At 36.1% G+C, this 16299-nt stretch overlaps 1 protein-coding gene across 2 annotated transcripts; it reads right to left on the bottom strand.

Moving 5' to 3' along the window:
- Window positions 1-225: 225 nt before the first annotated feature.
- Phk-3 (Pherokine 3) lies at window positions 226-12479 on the bottom strand. Of its 2 annotated transcripts, none has more exons than XM_073991357.1 (3): window positions 12443-12479; window positions 5076-5281; window positions 226-405 (listed from the first exon to the last, which is right to left on the bottom strand). In XM_073991357.1, exons 2-3 carry the CDS (start codon window positions 5266-5268, stop codon window positions 236-238), a joined length of 363 nt encoding a protein of 120 aa, XP_073847458.1. In that variant the 5' UTR covers window positions 5269-5281; window positions 12443-12479; the 3' UTR covers window positions 226-235. The 2 variants fall into 2 exon arrangements, with proteins under 2 accessions (XP_073847458.1, XP_073847457.1); XM_073991356.1 differs by having other exon boundaries at window positions 5076-5296; window positions 12443-12477.
- Window positions 12480-16299: the final 3820 nt, after the last annotated feature.

Raw genomic sequence — 16299 nt, forward strand, 5'->3', positions numbered from 1 at the left:
ATTGAATGAGTTTTGTATAGAATTTTTTATATCTTTTTTTTTAATTTTTTATTTTATAAAAAATTGTTTTATATATTTTTTAATAATAAAATACAATATAAATATATGTTTTGTGGTTGTGGAAGTGATAATTTTGTTTTGTGAAATTGCCATAACGGTGGGTTAAAGAAGGTTCAGATCTAGTTTTCTAAATTCATGGAATCACTCGGGACGGGCATCGTCGCCTCTCCTCTATTTACAGGTTATGTTTTGCTCTGTAGTTACCATTGGGATCATATTTGTCCAACAACAATTTCCATTCTCCGGGGCGTCTGGCACGCAAAAAGTTAATGACCTTTTGTGAATTTCTCTTTTGAATATCCGTGCATTTGCTGCAGTCACTTTGCAAGGCATCGGGCAAAAGTTCTGAAAAGGAAATAAAATATAAAATAAATAGATAAAGAAATATTACTAAAGGTCAACAGGACAATAAGGCTTCTTATAGGAGATAGAAGGCGCTATAAAGGAAACTATAGAAGCACCCTTTCTGAAAGAAGTATCATTTCTTTTAGTAAGGGGTCTAGAGAGATACTCTGTCTTTCAGAAAGGATCTAGAGAAACACTCTGTCTTTCTGAAATGGTTTATAGAACCACATTTTATTTCAGAAAGGGTCTATAGAAGCACCCTTTCTTCCAGAAAGGGTCTATAGAAGCACTCTATCTTTCAGAAAGGGTCTATAGAAGCACCCTTTCTTTCAGAAGCGGTCTATAGAGGAACCCTTTCATTCAGAAGGGGTCTATAGAAGCACTCTTTCTTTCAGAAGGTGCCTATAGAAGCACCCTTTCTTTAAGAAAGGGTCTGGAGAAGCTTCCCTTCTTTAAAAAAGTGTCTGAAGAAACACCCTTTATTTAAGAAAGCATCTGAAGAAGCACCCTTTCTTTAAGAAAGGTTCTGAAGAAGCACCCCTTCTTTAAGAAAGGGTCTGAAAAAGCACTCTTTCTTTAGGAAAAGGTTCTGAAGAACCACCCTTTCTTTAAAAAAGGGTCTGAAGAGAAGAAGAAGAGGCTCCCCTTCTTTAAGAAAGGGTCTGAAGAAGCACCCTTTCTTTAAGAAAATGTCTTAGGAAGCTCCTCTTCTTAAAAAAGGGTCTCAAGAAGCACCCTTTCTTTAAGAAAGGGTATGAAAAAGCACTCTTTCTTTAAGAAAGGGTCTGAAAAAGCACTCTTTCTTTAAGAAAGGTTCTGAAGAAGCACCCCTTCTTTAAGAAAGGGTCTGCAGAAGCACCCTTTCTTTAAGAAAGGGTCTTAGGAAGCTCCTCTTCTTTAAGAAAGGGTCTGAAGAAGCACCCTTTCTTTAAGAAAGGGTCCGATGAAGCACCCTTTCTTTAAAAAGGGTCAGAAGAAGAACCCTTTCTTTAAGAAAGGGTTTGGAGGAGCTCTTCTTCTTTAAGAAAGGGTCTATAGAAGCACTCTTTCTTTAGGAAAGGGTCTGAAGAGGCATCCTTTCTCTAAGGAAGGGTCTGAAAAAGCACCCTTTTTTAAGAAAGAATCTGAAGAAGCACTCTTTCTTTAAGAAAGGGTCTGAAGAAGCACTCTCTCTTAAAGAAAGGGTCTGACGAAGCACTTTTTCTTAAAGAAAGGGTCTGAAGAAGCACACTTTCTTTAAGAAAAGGTCTCAAGAATCAACCTTTATTTTAGAAGGGGCCTAAAGAAGCACCCTTTGTTTTAGAAAGGGCCTAAAGAAGCACCCTTTGTTTTAGAAAGGGCCTAAAGAAGCACTCTATCTTTGAGAAATGGTCTGAAGAAGCACCCCTTCTTTAAGAGAGGGTCTGAAGAAGCATCCTTTCTTTACGAAAGGGTCTGAAGAAGAGGCATCCTTTCTCTAAACAAGGGTCTGAAAAAGCACCCTTTCTTTAAGAAAGGATCTGAAATGCACCCTTTCTTTAAGAAAGGGTCTGAAGAAGCACCCTTTCCTTAAGAAAGGGTCTGAAGAAGCCCCTTTCTTTAAGAGAGGTTCTGAAGAAGCACCCTTTCTTTAAGAAAGGGTCTGAAGAAGCACCCTTTCTTTAAGAGAGGTTCTGAAGAAGCACCCTTTCTTTAAGAGAGGTTCTGAAGAAGCACCCTTTCTTTAAGAAAGGGTCTATAGAAGCACCCTTTCTTTAAGAAAGGGTCTATAGAAGCACCCTTTCTTTAAGAAAGGGTCTATAGAAGCACCCTTTCTTTAAGAAAGGGTCTATAGAAGCACCCTTTCTTTAAGAAAGGGTCTATAGAAGCACCCTTTCTTTAAGAAAGGGTCTATAGAAGCACCCTTTCTTTAAGAAAGGGTCTATAGAAGCACCCTTTCTTTAAGAAAGGGTCTATAGAAGCACCCTTTCTTTAAGAAAGGGTCTATAGAAGCACCCTTTCTTTAAGAAAGGGTCTATAGAAGCACCCTTTCTTTAAGAAAGGGTCTATAGAAGCACCCTTTCTTTAAGAAAGGGTCTATAGAAGCACCCTTTCTTTAAGAAAGGGTCTATAGAAGCACCCTTTATTTAAGAAAGGGTCTATAGAAGCACCCTTTCTTTAAGAAAGGGTCTATAGAAGCACCCTTTCTTTAAGAAAGGGTCTATAGAAGCACCCTTTCTTTAAGAAAGGGTCTATAGAAGCACCCTTTCTTTAAGAAAGGGTCTATAGAAGCACCCTTTATTTAAGAAAGGGTCTATAGAAGCACCCTTTCTTTAAGAAAGGGTCTATAGAAGCACCCTTTCTTTAAGAAAGGGTCTATAGAAGCACCCTTTCTTTAAGAAAGGGTCTATAGAAGCACCCTTTCTTTAAGAAAGGGTCTATAGAAGCACCCTTTCTTTAAGAAAGGGTCTATAGAAGCACCCTTTCTTTAAGAAAGGGTCTATAGAAGCACCCTTTCTTTAAGAAAGGGTCTATAGAAGCACCCTTTCTTTAAGAAAGGGTCTATAGAAGCACCCTTTCTTTAAGAAAGGGTCTATAGAAGCACCCTTTCTTTAAGAAAGGGTCTATAGAAGCACCCTTTCTTTAAGAAAGGGTCTATAGAAGCACCCTTTCTTTAAGAAAGGGTCTATAGAAGCACCCTTTCTTTAAGAAAGGGTCTATAGAAGCACCCTTTCTTTAAGAAAGGGTCTATAGAAGCACCCTTTCTTTAAGAAAGGGTCTATAGAGGCACCCTTTCTTTAAGAAAGGGTCTATAGAAGCACCCTTTCTTTAAGAAAGGGTCGAAAGAAGCACTCTTTCTGTGAGAAAGGGTCGAAAGAAGCACCCTTTCTTTAAGAAAGGGTCTGAAGGAAAACCCTTTCTTTAAGAAAGGGTCCGAAGAAGCACCCTTTCTTTGAGAAAGGGTCGAAAGAAGCACTCTTTCTTTGAGAAAGGGTAGAAAGAAGCACCCTTTCTTTGAGAAAGGGTCGAAAGAAGCACCCTTTCTTTGAGAAAGGGTCGAAAGAAGCACCCTTTCTTTGAGAAAGGGTCGAAAGAAGCACCCTTTCTTTGAGAAAGGGTCGAAAGAAGCACTCTTTCTTTGAGAAAGGGTCGAAAGAAGCACCCTTTCTTTGAGAAAGGGTCGAAAGAAGCACTGTTTCTTCGAGAAAGGGTCGAAAGAAGCACCCTTTCTTTGAGAAAGGGTCGAAAGAAGCACTCTTTCTTTGAGAAAGGGTCGAAAGAAGCACCCTTTCTTTGGGAAAGGGTTGAAAGAAGCACCCTTTCTTTGAGAAAGGGTCGAAAGAAGCACCCCTTCTTTGAGAAAGGGTCGAAAGAAGCACCCTTTCTTTGAGAAAGGGTCGAAAGAAGCACTCTTTCTTTGAGAAAGGGTCGAAAGAAGCACCCTTTCTTTGAGAAAGGGTCGAAAGAAGCACCCTTTCTTTGAGAAAGGGTCGAAAGAAGCACTCTTTCTTTGAGAAAGGGTCGAAAGAAGCACCCTTTCTTTGAGAAAGGGTCGAAAGAAGCACCCTTTCTTTGAGAAAGGGTCGAAAGAAGCACCCTTTTTTTAAGAAAGGGTCGAAAGAAGCAACCTTTCTTTGAGAAAGGGTCGAAAGAAGCACCCTTTCTCTAAGAAAGGGTCTGAAAAAGCACCCTTTCTTTAAGAAAGGGTCTGAAGAAACACCCTTTTTTAAGAAAGGGTCTAGAGGAAAACCCTTTCTTTAAGAAAGGGTCCGAAGAAGCGGCCTTTCTTTAAGAAAGGGTCTGAAGAAGCACCCTTTTTTTAATAAAGGGTCTGAAAATGCACCCTTTTTTAAGAAAAGGTCTGAAGAAGCACCCTTTCTTTAATAAAGGGTCTAAAGAACCACCATTTCTTTAAGAAAGGGTCTGAAGATGCACCCTTTCTTTAACAAAGGGTCTGAGGATGCACCCTTTCTTTAAGAAATAGTGTGAAGAAGCAACCTTTCTTTAGGAAAGGATCTAAAGAAGTACACTATCTCTAAGAAAGGGCCTGAAGAAGCACCCTTTCTTTAAGAAAGGGTCTAAAGAAGCGCCCTGAAGGGGTGTTCTATGCCGTAGAAGAGGTATTTTGTAGATAGAAGACACCCTAAAGGGGTCTTCTATAGCTCGAAGACGTCCTAAAGGGATCTTCTATAGATTGAAGACGCCCTAAAAGGGTCTTATATAGATAGCAGATAGAAGCAGATAGAAGACGCCCTTAGGTTGTCTTCTATAGATAAAAGACGCCCTAAAAGGAATCTTATTTCGATATAAGACGCCCTAAAAAGGTCTTCTATAGATTAAAATCGCCCTAAAGAGGTCTTCTATAGATAAAACTCGCCGTTAAAGGATCTTGTATAGATAGAAGACGCCCTAAGAGAGGTCTTCCATATATAGAAGACGCCCTAAAAAGGGCTTCTATACATAGATGACGCCCTTAGAGTGGTCTTCTATAGATAAAAACGCTCTAAAGGGTCTTCTACAGATAGAAGACGCCCTAAAAGGGTTCTTCTTTTGATATAAGTCGTCCTAAAGGGATCTTCAACAGATCTTCTTATAAAATTCCAACAGGGCTTCTTAAGGACGACCCATAAGGTTTCTTCACAAAGAAATCTAATTGATTTTCTTCTTAATGAAAATAAGCAGGGCATCTTAACCTCACATCTTATACTCACTTTTCAATTCACGTCCTTCGGGTGTGCAGGAACCTTTATCCATCAGGCACTTGATGTAGTTGGTCAAGATGCGATCATTTTGTAAGACATTGTCCACATCGACATTATCGAATCTGTTTGTGTAGGTTTTCTGGGCAGCAACATGTCCGAGGCACATGGCAACAAGCAGCAAACAAGCCAAAGTGGTCTTCATTTTGGTGTGTGGTCTTCGTTATGGAAATCTGGAATTGAAATGGAGAGTAGAAAACAAAAGTTGGAATAAGTCTTGTAAGTGAAATTAGAGCGGGACGAACAACAACAACAAACAATTTAAAAACTATAACACATAAACGATATGCATTACAAAACTCACACACACACACACAAAAACACACTTATGCATGCACACCGATGAAGCAATATGAAGGAAGACGTCGACTTAGTTGTTTAACAAGTGACAGGTTTTGTTTTTTTGGCGGGCTAAAAGTGGCCGCTTGGTTGTCTATCCATCATTGATCTATACATACCTCCCGCTCCTCCCCCAAACACCCTGCCCCGCATGTCTTTATTGCAATGAGAAAAAAGCTGTTCACATAAAGCTACTGCCAGCCAGTCAGTCCGCCAGCTACCGTTTTGCAGTTTAAAAATCAAAAATTACATAATTATGGGGACCGGAGCTCGTGCCCGTTGGTTTTGGTTTGTTGTCATCCGCTCAGCCAAAGAAGAGCACACACACACGGCTTTTGTGCATTATGTTGTAATTTTTGTCGTTGTTGTTGTGTAGCTTTTTAACAAAAAACAAATCAAGGTACTTGATTTGTAAATTTCTTAGAAAACCAAGTACAGAAACAACAACAACAACGACAACAGTGGTATATTAGACCTGCAGTGCATACCAAATAATTAACAAAAGCCATCAACATTTTCACAATCACAGGGTTTTGTTTATTGTTGGTTTTGTTGTTGGTGTTTTTTTAAAACAAAAATAAAAACCTAAAAGTCACTTATGGCCACCATTTACAGCAACAATATGACCGTGCATTTGCCCAATTTGGTTATTTACGACGACAACAAATAAAAGTTGGTTATTAATACTTTGAAATTTCTCATAAAGTTAAGGCCGCCGTAAAGAATATTCAATCAGCAGAATTTGAATACGCGAATAAGTTATTTATTAGTTTTCAACACATCAAGGGCTTGAGGTGTCATTGATGCCATATTTTTGATAAGTAGAAATGTTGGAGGTTATTAAACCCCAAGGAAATGGCGGCGAGGAGGGGAGTTTGTGGCCAAATTTGATTTCTATGGGTTGCTTAGGTTGAGGTAAGAATTGAAAACCTATAAGAAGTTATTTTGGTTCTCTTTACGAAGATCTTTTGGCCATTTGCTCTTCTATACGATTTTGTCTTCCATAAGACTACGTTTTTAGTCTTCTATAACGAGACGTTTTGGTATTCTATAAAAAGACTTTTTGGTCTTCCATAGGGAGACGTTTTAGTCGTCTATAAGAAGACTTGACGGTCTTCTCTTAGAAGACCATTTGGTCTTCTATTAGGAGCCCTCTTGCACTTTACTAAGAAGTCCTTTTAGACTTCTATAGAAGACTTTTTTGGTCTTCTATAATAAGACGCTATAATTACGGTCTCATTCTGGTCTTCTATAAGAAAACCTTTTGATCTTCTATTAGAAGACCGTTTGGCCTTCTTTTAGAAAACTTTTTGGTATTCTATAAAAAGAGGACCTCTTGGACCTCTTTTTATAGAAGACCAAAAGTTTTTCGTTAAGACGACCTTCTGGTCTACTATAAAACGACCTCTTGCTCTTCTAGAAGCAGACCACTTGGTCTTCGTTAAGACAAGCTTTTGGTCTTCTGTTAGAAGATCTGTTTGGTATCCCATAAGTAGAACTTTCGGTCTTCTATAAGAAGAGGTTTTGGTCTTCTATTAGAAGGCCTTTTGGTCTACTATAAGAGGAACAATTGGTTTTCTATGAAAATATCTTTTGGTCTTCTATTAGATGAACATTTGTTCCTCTATAAGGAGGCATTTTGGTCATATATAAGAGGACCTTCTGGTATACTATAACATGACCTCTTGGCCAACTATGAGAAGAACTTTTGGTCTCCTATAAGAGGACCTCTTGGTCTTCAATAAGAAGACCCTTTGGTCTTCTGTTTTTGTTCTTCTATAAGAAGGCATTTGGTCTTCTTTAAAAGGACCCCAATGGTTTTCTACCTTTTGGTATGAAGGAAAGGGTGCTTCTAAAGACTCTTTCTGAAAGACCCTATCTTAAAGAATGGCCCATATAGACCCATTCTGAAAGAAAGGGTGCTTCTAAAATCCCTTTGTAAAGAAAGGGTGCTTATAAAGACCCTTTCTAAACGAAAGGGTGCTTATAAAGACCCTTTGTCAAAGAAAGGGTGCTTCAATAGACCCTTTCTCAAAGAAAAGTTGCTTCAATAGACCCTTTCTCAAAGAAAGGGTGCTTCAATAGACCCTTTCTAAAAGAAAGGGTGCTCATGAAGACCCTTTCTCAAAGAAAGGGTGCTTCTATAGACCCTTTCTAATAGAAAGGGTGCTCAAAAGACCCTTTCTAAAAGAAAGGGTGCTCATAAAGAACCTTTCTAAAAGAAAGGGTGCTCATAAAGACCCTTTCTCAAAGAAAGGGTGCTTCTATAGACCCTTTCTGAAAGAAAGGGTGCTTATAAAGACCCTTTCTGAAAGTAAGGGTGCTTATAAAGACCCTTTCTCAGAGAAAGGGTGCTTCAATAGACCCTTTATCAAAGAAAGGGTGCTTCAATAGACCCTTTCTCAAAGTAAGGGTGCTTCAATAGACCCTTCTAAAAGAAAGGGTGCTTCAGTAGACCCTTTCTCAGTAGATCCTTTCTAAAAGAAAGGGTGCTTCAATAGACTTTTTCTCAATGAAAGGGTGCTTCAATAGACTTTTTCTCAATGAAAGGGTGCTTATAAAGACCCTTTCTGAAAGAAAGGGTGCTTATAAAGACCCTTTCTGAAAGAAAGGGTGCTTATATAGACCCTTTCTGAAAGAAAGGGTGCTTATATAGATCCTTTCTGAAAGAAAGGGTGCTTCAGAAGACCCTTTCTCAAAGAAAGGGTGCTTCAGTAGACCCTTTCTCAAAGAAAGGGTGCTTCAGTAGACCCTTTATCAAAGAAAGGGTGCTCCAGTAGATCCTTTCTCAAAGAAAGGGTGCTTCAATAGACCCTTTCTCTAAGAAAGGGTGCTTCAATAGACCCTTTCTCTAAGAAAGGGTGCTTCAATAGACCCTTTCTCTAAGAAAGGGTGCTTCAATAGACCCTTTTATAAAAGAAAGGGTGCTTCAATAGACCCTTTATAAAAGAAAGGGTGCTTCAATAGACCCTTTATAAAAGAAAGGGTGCTTCAATAGACCATTTATAAAAGAAAGGGTGCTTCAATAGACCCTTTATAAAAGAAAGGGTGCTTCAATAGACTTTTTGTCAAAGAAAGGGTGCTTATAAACTTTTTAGACTTTATAGACTTTTTCTAAAAGAAAGGGTGCTTCAATAGACCGTTTTTAAAAGAAAGGATGCTTCAATAGACTTTTTCTCAAAGAAAGGGTGCTTATAAAGACCCTTTCTGAAAGAACGGGTGCTTTAGTGGACCCTTTCTCAAAGAAAGGGTGCTTCAATAGACCTTTTCTCAAAGAAAGGGTGCTTCAATAGACCCTTTCTCAATGAAAGGGTGCTTCAATAGACCCTTTCTTAAAGAAAGGATACTTCAATAGACCCTTTCTCAAAGAAAGGGTGCTTCAATAGACACTTTCTCAAAGAAAGGGTGCTTCAATAAACCCTTTCTCAAAGAAAATGTACTTCAATGAACCCTTTCTAAAAGAAAGGGTGCTTCTACAGAACCTTTCTGAAAGAAAGGGTGCTTCTAAAGATCCTTTCTGAAAGAAAGGGTGCTTCTACAGAACCTTTCTGAAAGAAAGGGTGCTTCTAAAGATCCTTTCTGAAAGATAGGGTGCTTCTATAGACCCTTTCTGAAAGAAAGGGTGCTTCTATAGACCCTTCCTGAAAGAAGGGGTGCTTCTATAGACCCTTCCTGAAAAAAAGGGTGCTTCTATAGACCCTTCCTGAAAGAAAGGGTGCTTCTATAGACCCTTCCTGAAAAAAAGGGTGCTTCTATAGACCCTTCCTGAAAGAAAGGGTGCTTCTATAGACCCTTCCTGAAAGAAAGGGTGCTTTTATAGACCCTTTCTGAAAGAAAGGGTGCTTCTATAGACCCTTCCTGAAAGAAAGGGTGCTTCTATAGACCCTTCCTTAAAGAAAGGGTGCTTCTATAGACCCTTCCTGAAAGAAAGGGTGCTTCTATAGACCCTTCCTGAAAGAAAGGGTGCTTCTATAGACCCTTCCTGAAAGAAAGGGTGCTTCTATAGACCCTTCCTGAAAGAAAGGGTGCTTCTATAGACCCTTCCTGAAAGAAAGGGTGCTTCTATAGACCCTTCCTGAAAGAAAGGGTGCTTCTATAGACCCTTCCTGAAAGAAAGGGTGCTTCTACAGAACCTTTCTGAAAGAAAGGGTGCTTCTAAAGATCCTTTCTGAAAGAAAGGGTGCTTCTATAGACCCTTTCTGAAAGAAAGGGTGCTTCTATAGACCCTTTCTGAAAGAAATTCTGCTTCTATAGACCCTTTCTGAAAGAAATTCTGCTTCTATAGACCCTTTCTGAAAGAAATTCTGCTTCTATAGACCCTTTCTGAAAGAAATTCTGCTTCTATAGACCCTTCCTGAAAGAAAGGGTGCTTCTACAGAACCTTTCTGAAAGAAAGGGTGCTTCTAAAGATCCTTTCTGAAAGAAAGGGTGCTTCTACAGAACCTTTCTGAAAGAAAGGGTGCTTCTATAGACCCTTTCTGAAAGAAATTCTGCTTCTATAGACCCTTTCCGAAAGAAAGGCTGATTCTATAGACCCTTTCTGAAAGAAATTCTGCTTCTATAGACCCTTCCTGAAAGAAAGGCTGCTTCTTTATACCCTTCCTGAAAGAAAGGCTGCTTCTATAGACCCTTTCTGAAAGAAAGGCTGATTCTATAGAGCCTTCCTGAAAGAAAGGCTGCTTCTTTAGACCCTTCCTGAAAGAAAGGCTGCTTCTATAGACCCTTTCTAAAAGAAAGCGTGCTTCTATAGACCCTTCATCACTGATGCAGCCGCTCGGAATATACCTGCTGGTCGAATATCCGAAGTGAGACCAAAATTCATAGCAGAGGCGGCAGGATTAACAAATGAGCGTGTTGAGCTTCGTCGTGCCAACCCCAGTGACCCCAGAGCCAGGGAGCTGATACTGGAAGTTAACGGGTTGGCCGGTGAGTATAAGCGGAACAAGTGGCAAAATCATATGAAGCGTTGCAACATTAGAGCCGGAGTTAGTGAATTGTCGGAAACGGTTATGTCACTCTAGAAACCTGGAAAGAAGGAACATAGGACCTCAGGACCTCACGTTGAGCCCTGATGGAATCTAGATGTGTCGGTAATTGAGTATCTCACTAAAGTTCCCAATCTGTTTAGCTAGCCACCCAAATCTTTCCCGAAGTCTGGAAAATTGGCAAGGTGGTCCGCTTTTGTCGCTCGTAGCAAAGAATATTGAGTCCTCCCTAGAGTCAAAAATAGCTACCCCGTTAACGATCATCAAAATAGGTTCCGTAGGCAGCACAGCGAGACAACAGCACTGCACGCCATCTCCACACATAGCTGCACTCTCAGCCTCGGACCTAAAGGAAAGAAGTAAACGAAATACTTCTGATGTCTATAAATTTCAAAACTATTCGAGAGGACCTGTTAACTGCACTTTTCCCAAAATTTGTGTGGAAAGTATCCGAAGAGCGGGATCGATATAGTCCATATTCCAATCTGATACATGATATTTTAGCGAAAAGTAAATTGAAAAAAAATAAAATTAAATTTAAAATTAAAATTTCATCACGATCCCAGAAGTGGTCTTATACTGGATTATGTGGATGAGGTACCCGATAGAATTGTCCAACATAGACAATCATGGAAATTAATCTATGTCGTTGCTTACTACCATCTTTCGGGCCATTCAGGAAACATGGACAAGTCCAAAACGGGTTGAAATCTTTTCTTAGCTCAAATTGTTTAACACGTGTGTCCTATATCGGAGTACCTTCGCAAGTAGGACAATTTAATATCTAATTTTCTCAGAATGAACTGCAGGAGGTTTAATCCTTTAAGCCTTTATGTGTCGTACATAATGTAAACCATTTTACATTGGGGTCACCGTGTTGCAGTGTAAGGTACGTTCGTTTTGCACTCAGAACATCAAAATGTTCGGCTGTGACGAATCCCCTCGGTGTAATGCTGGCTTACATTTTCTGAGTATTTTGGGCATGAAAAACTTCACGGCGATAAAAAGTAGGTCCCATATCATTGAGCTAATATGAATCGGCTTGCACACATTGATATGAGAGGTCTCCCTTGTCCCTTCGGAGATGTTGTGGAAACATAAGTAAGCATGTAAAAGATTTTATACTAGGTAAACCACTGTATTCCTCCATTATCCGTAACAACAACAAATTTTAAATTAAATTGCAGTTACGTCTCGAAGGGAATGTTTCTTCTTGTTCTTGCAATCACTAAGCACGACTGCCAATATTAAGGGAACGTCCATCTGAGTTTGAAAAAACAACATTTTTTCGTTCTTAACATTTAAATTAAAAAAAAACTTTGACCATTAACCCAATTTTTTTTGTTCATCACTGTGACAAAAACAAATATGCTGTCAATATTTACGAATAAATAAAACATAAGCAGCGGCATCGGCATTGGGCCAAAATTATCGGTTGCTTTCTTTAACCATTTTCAAGGTGTTTAGTTGTTGTAACTTTCTTATGTTGGGGATTTTTAGATGCAAACTTAATTTGGATGGGATTGGCTTCATTTAGGCCAGCACACTCTTGTACTCACACACAGTCACACACTTGGATACACTCACACATGCATATAAAAATACTAAATTTATTTGTAATTTTCATAAAATAATGGGTCAGCATGAAATAGACAAATAAAAACTTAATTTGTTATTAACAAAATTAGACAAAATTTCAATTTCACTAAATTTTATTAATTATTCTTTTTTTTTAATATTTTAAAATAATTTCACAATTTTGTAATATTTCACAATTTTTGTAATAAATTCAATCACAATTAATTGTATGCTCCTTGTTTATATTTATTTATAGTTGTTTGTTAAATTTCCTTTAATTTGTAAAACATTTAATTTAAACACATTTTCATAGTTTTTTTTTTTTTTTTGATTTTTTTAATTTCATTTAACTTAGTTAACTTTTCGTTACGATTTTGCCGTACCAAAAAAAAACAAAACTAGGAAATTTTAACTTACTTTCTTGTCCACTAAACTGTTTTGTTTAAAAGCTTCAACGATATTATAGTCGGTTTGGATTTTTGTAAGTCTTTATATACCGAACGCGTTACGCATAGCTACACTGTGAAAATCTGCAATGGCTGGCATTGTTTTGTTTATTTTGTTTTTTCTTCGTTTCACGATTCTCAAATTTAGCTGAGATGGCAATAAATAAATGAAGAATTAAGATAAAAAAGAAAAAGAAAAATAGTGAATAAAAAAGCCAAATATGTATTTTAATATAGAATACCAATACGATAAAAGATGACGAAGGGATGGTCAGAAAGTATTGGCTTACCATAGAAAAAAACTACTGTTGGAGTCATCCAATTATTTATTTATTTTATTTTATTTTATTTTATTTTATTTTATTTTATTTTATTTTATTTTATTTTATTTTATTTTATTTTATTTTATTTTATTTTATTTTATTTTATTTTATTTTATTTTATTTTATTTTATTTTATTTTATTTTATTTTATTTTATTTTATTTTATTTTATTTTATTTTATTTTATTTTATTTTATTTTATTTTATTTTATTTTATTTTATTTTATTTTATTTTATTTTATTTTATTTTATTTTATTTTATTTTATTTTATTTTATTTTATTTTATTTTATTTTATTTTATTTTATTTTATTTTATTTTATTTTATTTTATTTTATTTTATTTTATTTTATTTTATTTTATTTTATTTTATTTTATTTTATTTTATTTTATTTTATTTTATTTTATTTTATTTTATTTTATTTTATTTTATTTTATTTTATTTTATTTTATTTTATTTTATTTTATTTTATTTTATTTTATTTTATTTTATTTTATTTTATTTTATTTTATTTTATTTTATTTTATTTTATTTTATTTTATTTTATTTTATTTTATTTTATTTTATTTTATTTTATTTTATTTTATTTTATTTTATTTTATTTTATTTTATTTTATTTTATTTTATTTTATTTTATTTTATTTTATTTTATTTTATTTTATTTTATTTTATTTTATTTTATTTTATTTTATTTTATTTTATTTTATTTTATTTTATTTTATTTTATTTTATTTTATTTTATTTTATTTTATTTTATTTTATTTTATTTTATTTTATTTTATTTTATTTTATTTTATTTTATTTTATTTTATTTTATTTTATTTTATTTTATTTTATTTTATTTTATTTTATTTTATTTTATTTTATTTTATTTTATTTTATTTTATTTTATTTATTTATTTATTTATTTATTTATTTATTTATTTATTTATTTATTTATTTATTTATTTATTTATTTATTTATTTATTTATTTATTGATAGCGGCGATTAGCGAACTCTCTGCAACGGCCTTCAGAGGTGATAAAATTGGGCGGTCTGCTGATGTCGACAGAAATTGTCTATAGAAGCACTTTTTCTTTCAGAAAGGGTTTCTTTCAGAAAAGCTCTATAGAAGCACCCTTATTTTCAGAAAAGCTCTATAGAAGCACCTTCAGAAAAGCTCTATAGAAGCACCCTTACTTTCAGAAAAGCTCTATAGAAGCACCCTTACTTTCAGAAAAGCTCTATAGAAGCACCCTTACTTTCAGAAAAGCTCTATAGAAGCACCCTTACTTTCAGAAAAGCTCTATAGAAGCACCCTTACTTTCAGAAAAGCTCTATAGAAGCACCCTTACTTTCAGAAAAGCTCTATAGAAGCACCCTTACTTTCAGAAAAGCTCTATAGAAGCACCCTTACTTTCAGAAAAGCTCTATAGAAGCACCCTTACTTTCAGAAAAGCTCTATAGAAGCACCCTTACTTTCAGAAAAGCTCTATAGAAGCACCCTTACTTTCAGAAAAGCTCTATAGAAGCACCCTTACTTTCAAAAAAGCTCTATAGAAGCACCCTTACTTTCAGAAAAGCTCTATAGAAGCCCCCTTACTTTCAGAAAAGCTCTATAGAAGCACCCTTACTTTCAGAAAAGCTCTATAGAAGCACCCTTACTTTCAGAAAAGCTCTATAGAAGCACCCTTACTTTCAGAAAAGCTCTATAGAAGCACCCTTACTTTCAGAAAAGCTCTATAGAAGCACCCTTACTTTCAGAAAAGCTCTATAGAAGCACCCTTACTTTCAAAAAAGCTCTATAGAAGCACCCTTACTTTCAGAAAAGCTCTATAGAAGCCCACTTACTTTCAGAAAAGCTCTATAGAAGCACCCTTACTTTCAGAAAAGCTCTATAGAAGCACCCTTACTTTCAGAAAAGCTCTATAGAAGCATGCTTTCTTTTAGAAAAGCTCTATAGAAGCAACCTTTCTTTCAGAAAAGCTCTATAGAAGCACCCTTTCTTTCAGAAAAGCTCTATAGAAGCACCCTTTCTTTCAGAAAAGCTCTATAGAAGCACCCTTTCTTTCAGAAAAGCTCTATAGAAGCATCCTTTCTTTCAGAAAAGCTCTATAGAAGCACCCTTTCTTTCAGAAAAGCTCTATAGAAGCACCCTTTCTTTCAGAAAAGCTCTATAGAAGCACCCTTTCCTTCAGAAAAGCTCTATAGAAGCACCCTTTCTTTCAGAAAAGCTCTATAGAAGCACCCTTTCTTTCAGGAAAACCCTTTCACCCTTTCTTCAGAAAAGCTCTATAGAAGCACCCTTTCTTTCAGAAAAGCTCTATAGAAGCACCCTTTCTTTCAGAAAAGCTCTATAAAAGCACCCTTTCTTTCAGAAAAGCTCTATAGAAGCACCCTTTCTTTCAGAAAAGCTCTATAGAAACACCCTTTCTTTCAGAAAAGCTTTATAGAAGCACACTTTCTTTCAGAAAAGCTCTATAGAAGCACACTTTCTTTCAGAAAAGCTCTATAGAAGCACAATTTCTTTCAGAAAAGCTCTATAGAATCGCCCTTTCTTTCAGAAAAGCTCTATAGAATCGCCCTTTCTTTCAGAAAAGCTCTATAGAAGCACCCTTTCTTTCAGAAAAGCTCTATAGAAGCACCCTTTCTTTCAGAAAAGCTCTATAGAAGCACCCTTTCTTTCAGAAAAGCTCTATAGAAGCACCCTTTCTTTCAGAAAAGCTCTATAGAAGCACCCTTTCTTTCAGAAAAGCTCTATAGAAGCACCCTTTCTTTCAGAAAAGCTCTATAGAAGCACCCTTTCTTTCAGAAAAGCTCTATAGAAGCACCCTTTCTTTCAGAAAAGCTCTATAGAAGCACCCTTTCTTTCAGAAAAGCTCTATAGAAGCACCCTTTCTTTCAGAAAAGCTCTATAGAAGCACCCTTTCTTTCAGAAAAGCTCTATAGAAGCACCCTTTCTTTCAGAAAAGCTCTATAGAAGCACCCTTTCTTTCAGAAAAGCTCTATAGAAGCACCCTTTCTTTCAGAAAAGCTCTATAGAAGCACCCTTTCTTTCAGAAAAGCTCTATAGAAGCACCCTTTCTTTCAGAAAAGCTCTATAGAAGCACCCTTTCTTTCAGAAAAGCTCTATAGAAGCACCCTTTCTTTCAGAAAAGCTCTATAGAAGCACCCTTTCTTTCAGAAAAGCTCTATAGAAGCACCCTTTCTTTCAGAAAAGCTCTATAGAAGCACCCTTTCTTTCAGAAAAGCTCTATAGAAGCACCCTTTCTTTCAGAAAGGCTCTATAGAAGCACCCTTTCTTTCAGAAAAGCTCTATAGAAGCACCCTTTCTTTCAGAAAAGCTCTATAGAAGCACCCCTTCTTTCAGAAAAGCTCTATAGAAGCACCCCTTCTTTCAGAAAAGCTCTATAGAAGCACCCTTTCTTTCAGAAAAGCTCTATAGAAGCAACCTTTCTTTCAGAAAGGCTCTATAGAAGCACCCTTTCTTTCAGAAAAGCTCTATAGAAGCACCCTTTCTTTCAGA

The sequence above is a fragment of the Musca autumnalis genome, unplaced genomic scaffold, assembly GCF_047663935.1.
Source record: "Musca autumnalis isolate F117 unplaced genomic scaffold, ASM4766393v1 scaffold_5, whole genome shotgun sequence".
NCBI lineage: Eukaryota > Metazoa > Arthropoda > Insecta > Diptera > Muscidae > Musca > Musca autumnalis.

Bases quoted from the DNA above. Each gene is read 5' to 3' on its own strand.
- Phk-3 (XM_073991357.1), bottom strand. From the start codon at position 5,268: ATGAAGACCACTTTGGCTTGTTTGCTGCTTGTTGCCATGTGCCTCGGA. The intron at 406-5,075 runs GTGAGTATAAGA...TTTCCTTTTCAG, and splicing joins CGAAGGACGTGAATTGAAAA to AACTTTTGCCCGATGCCTTG.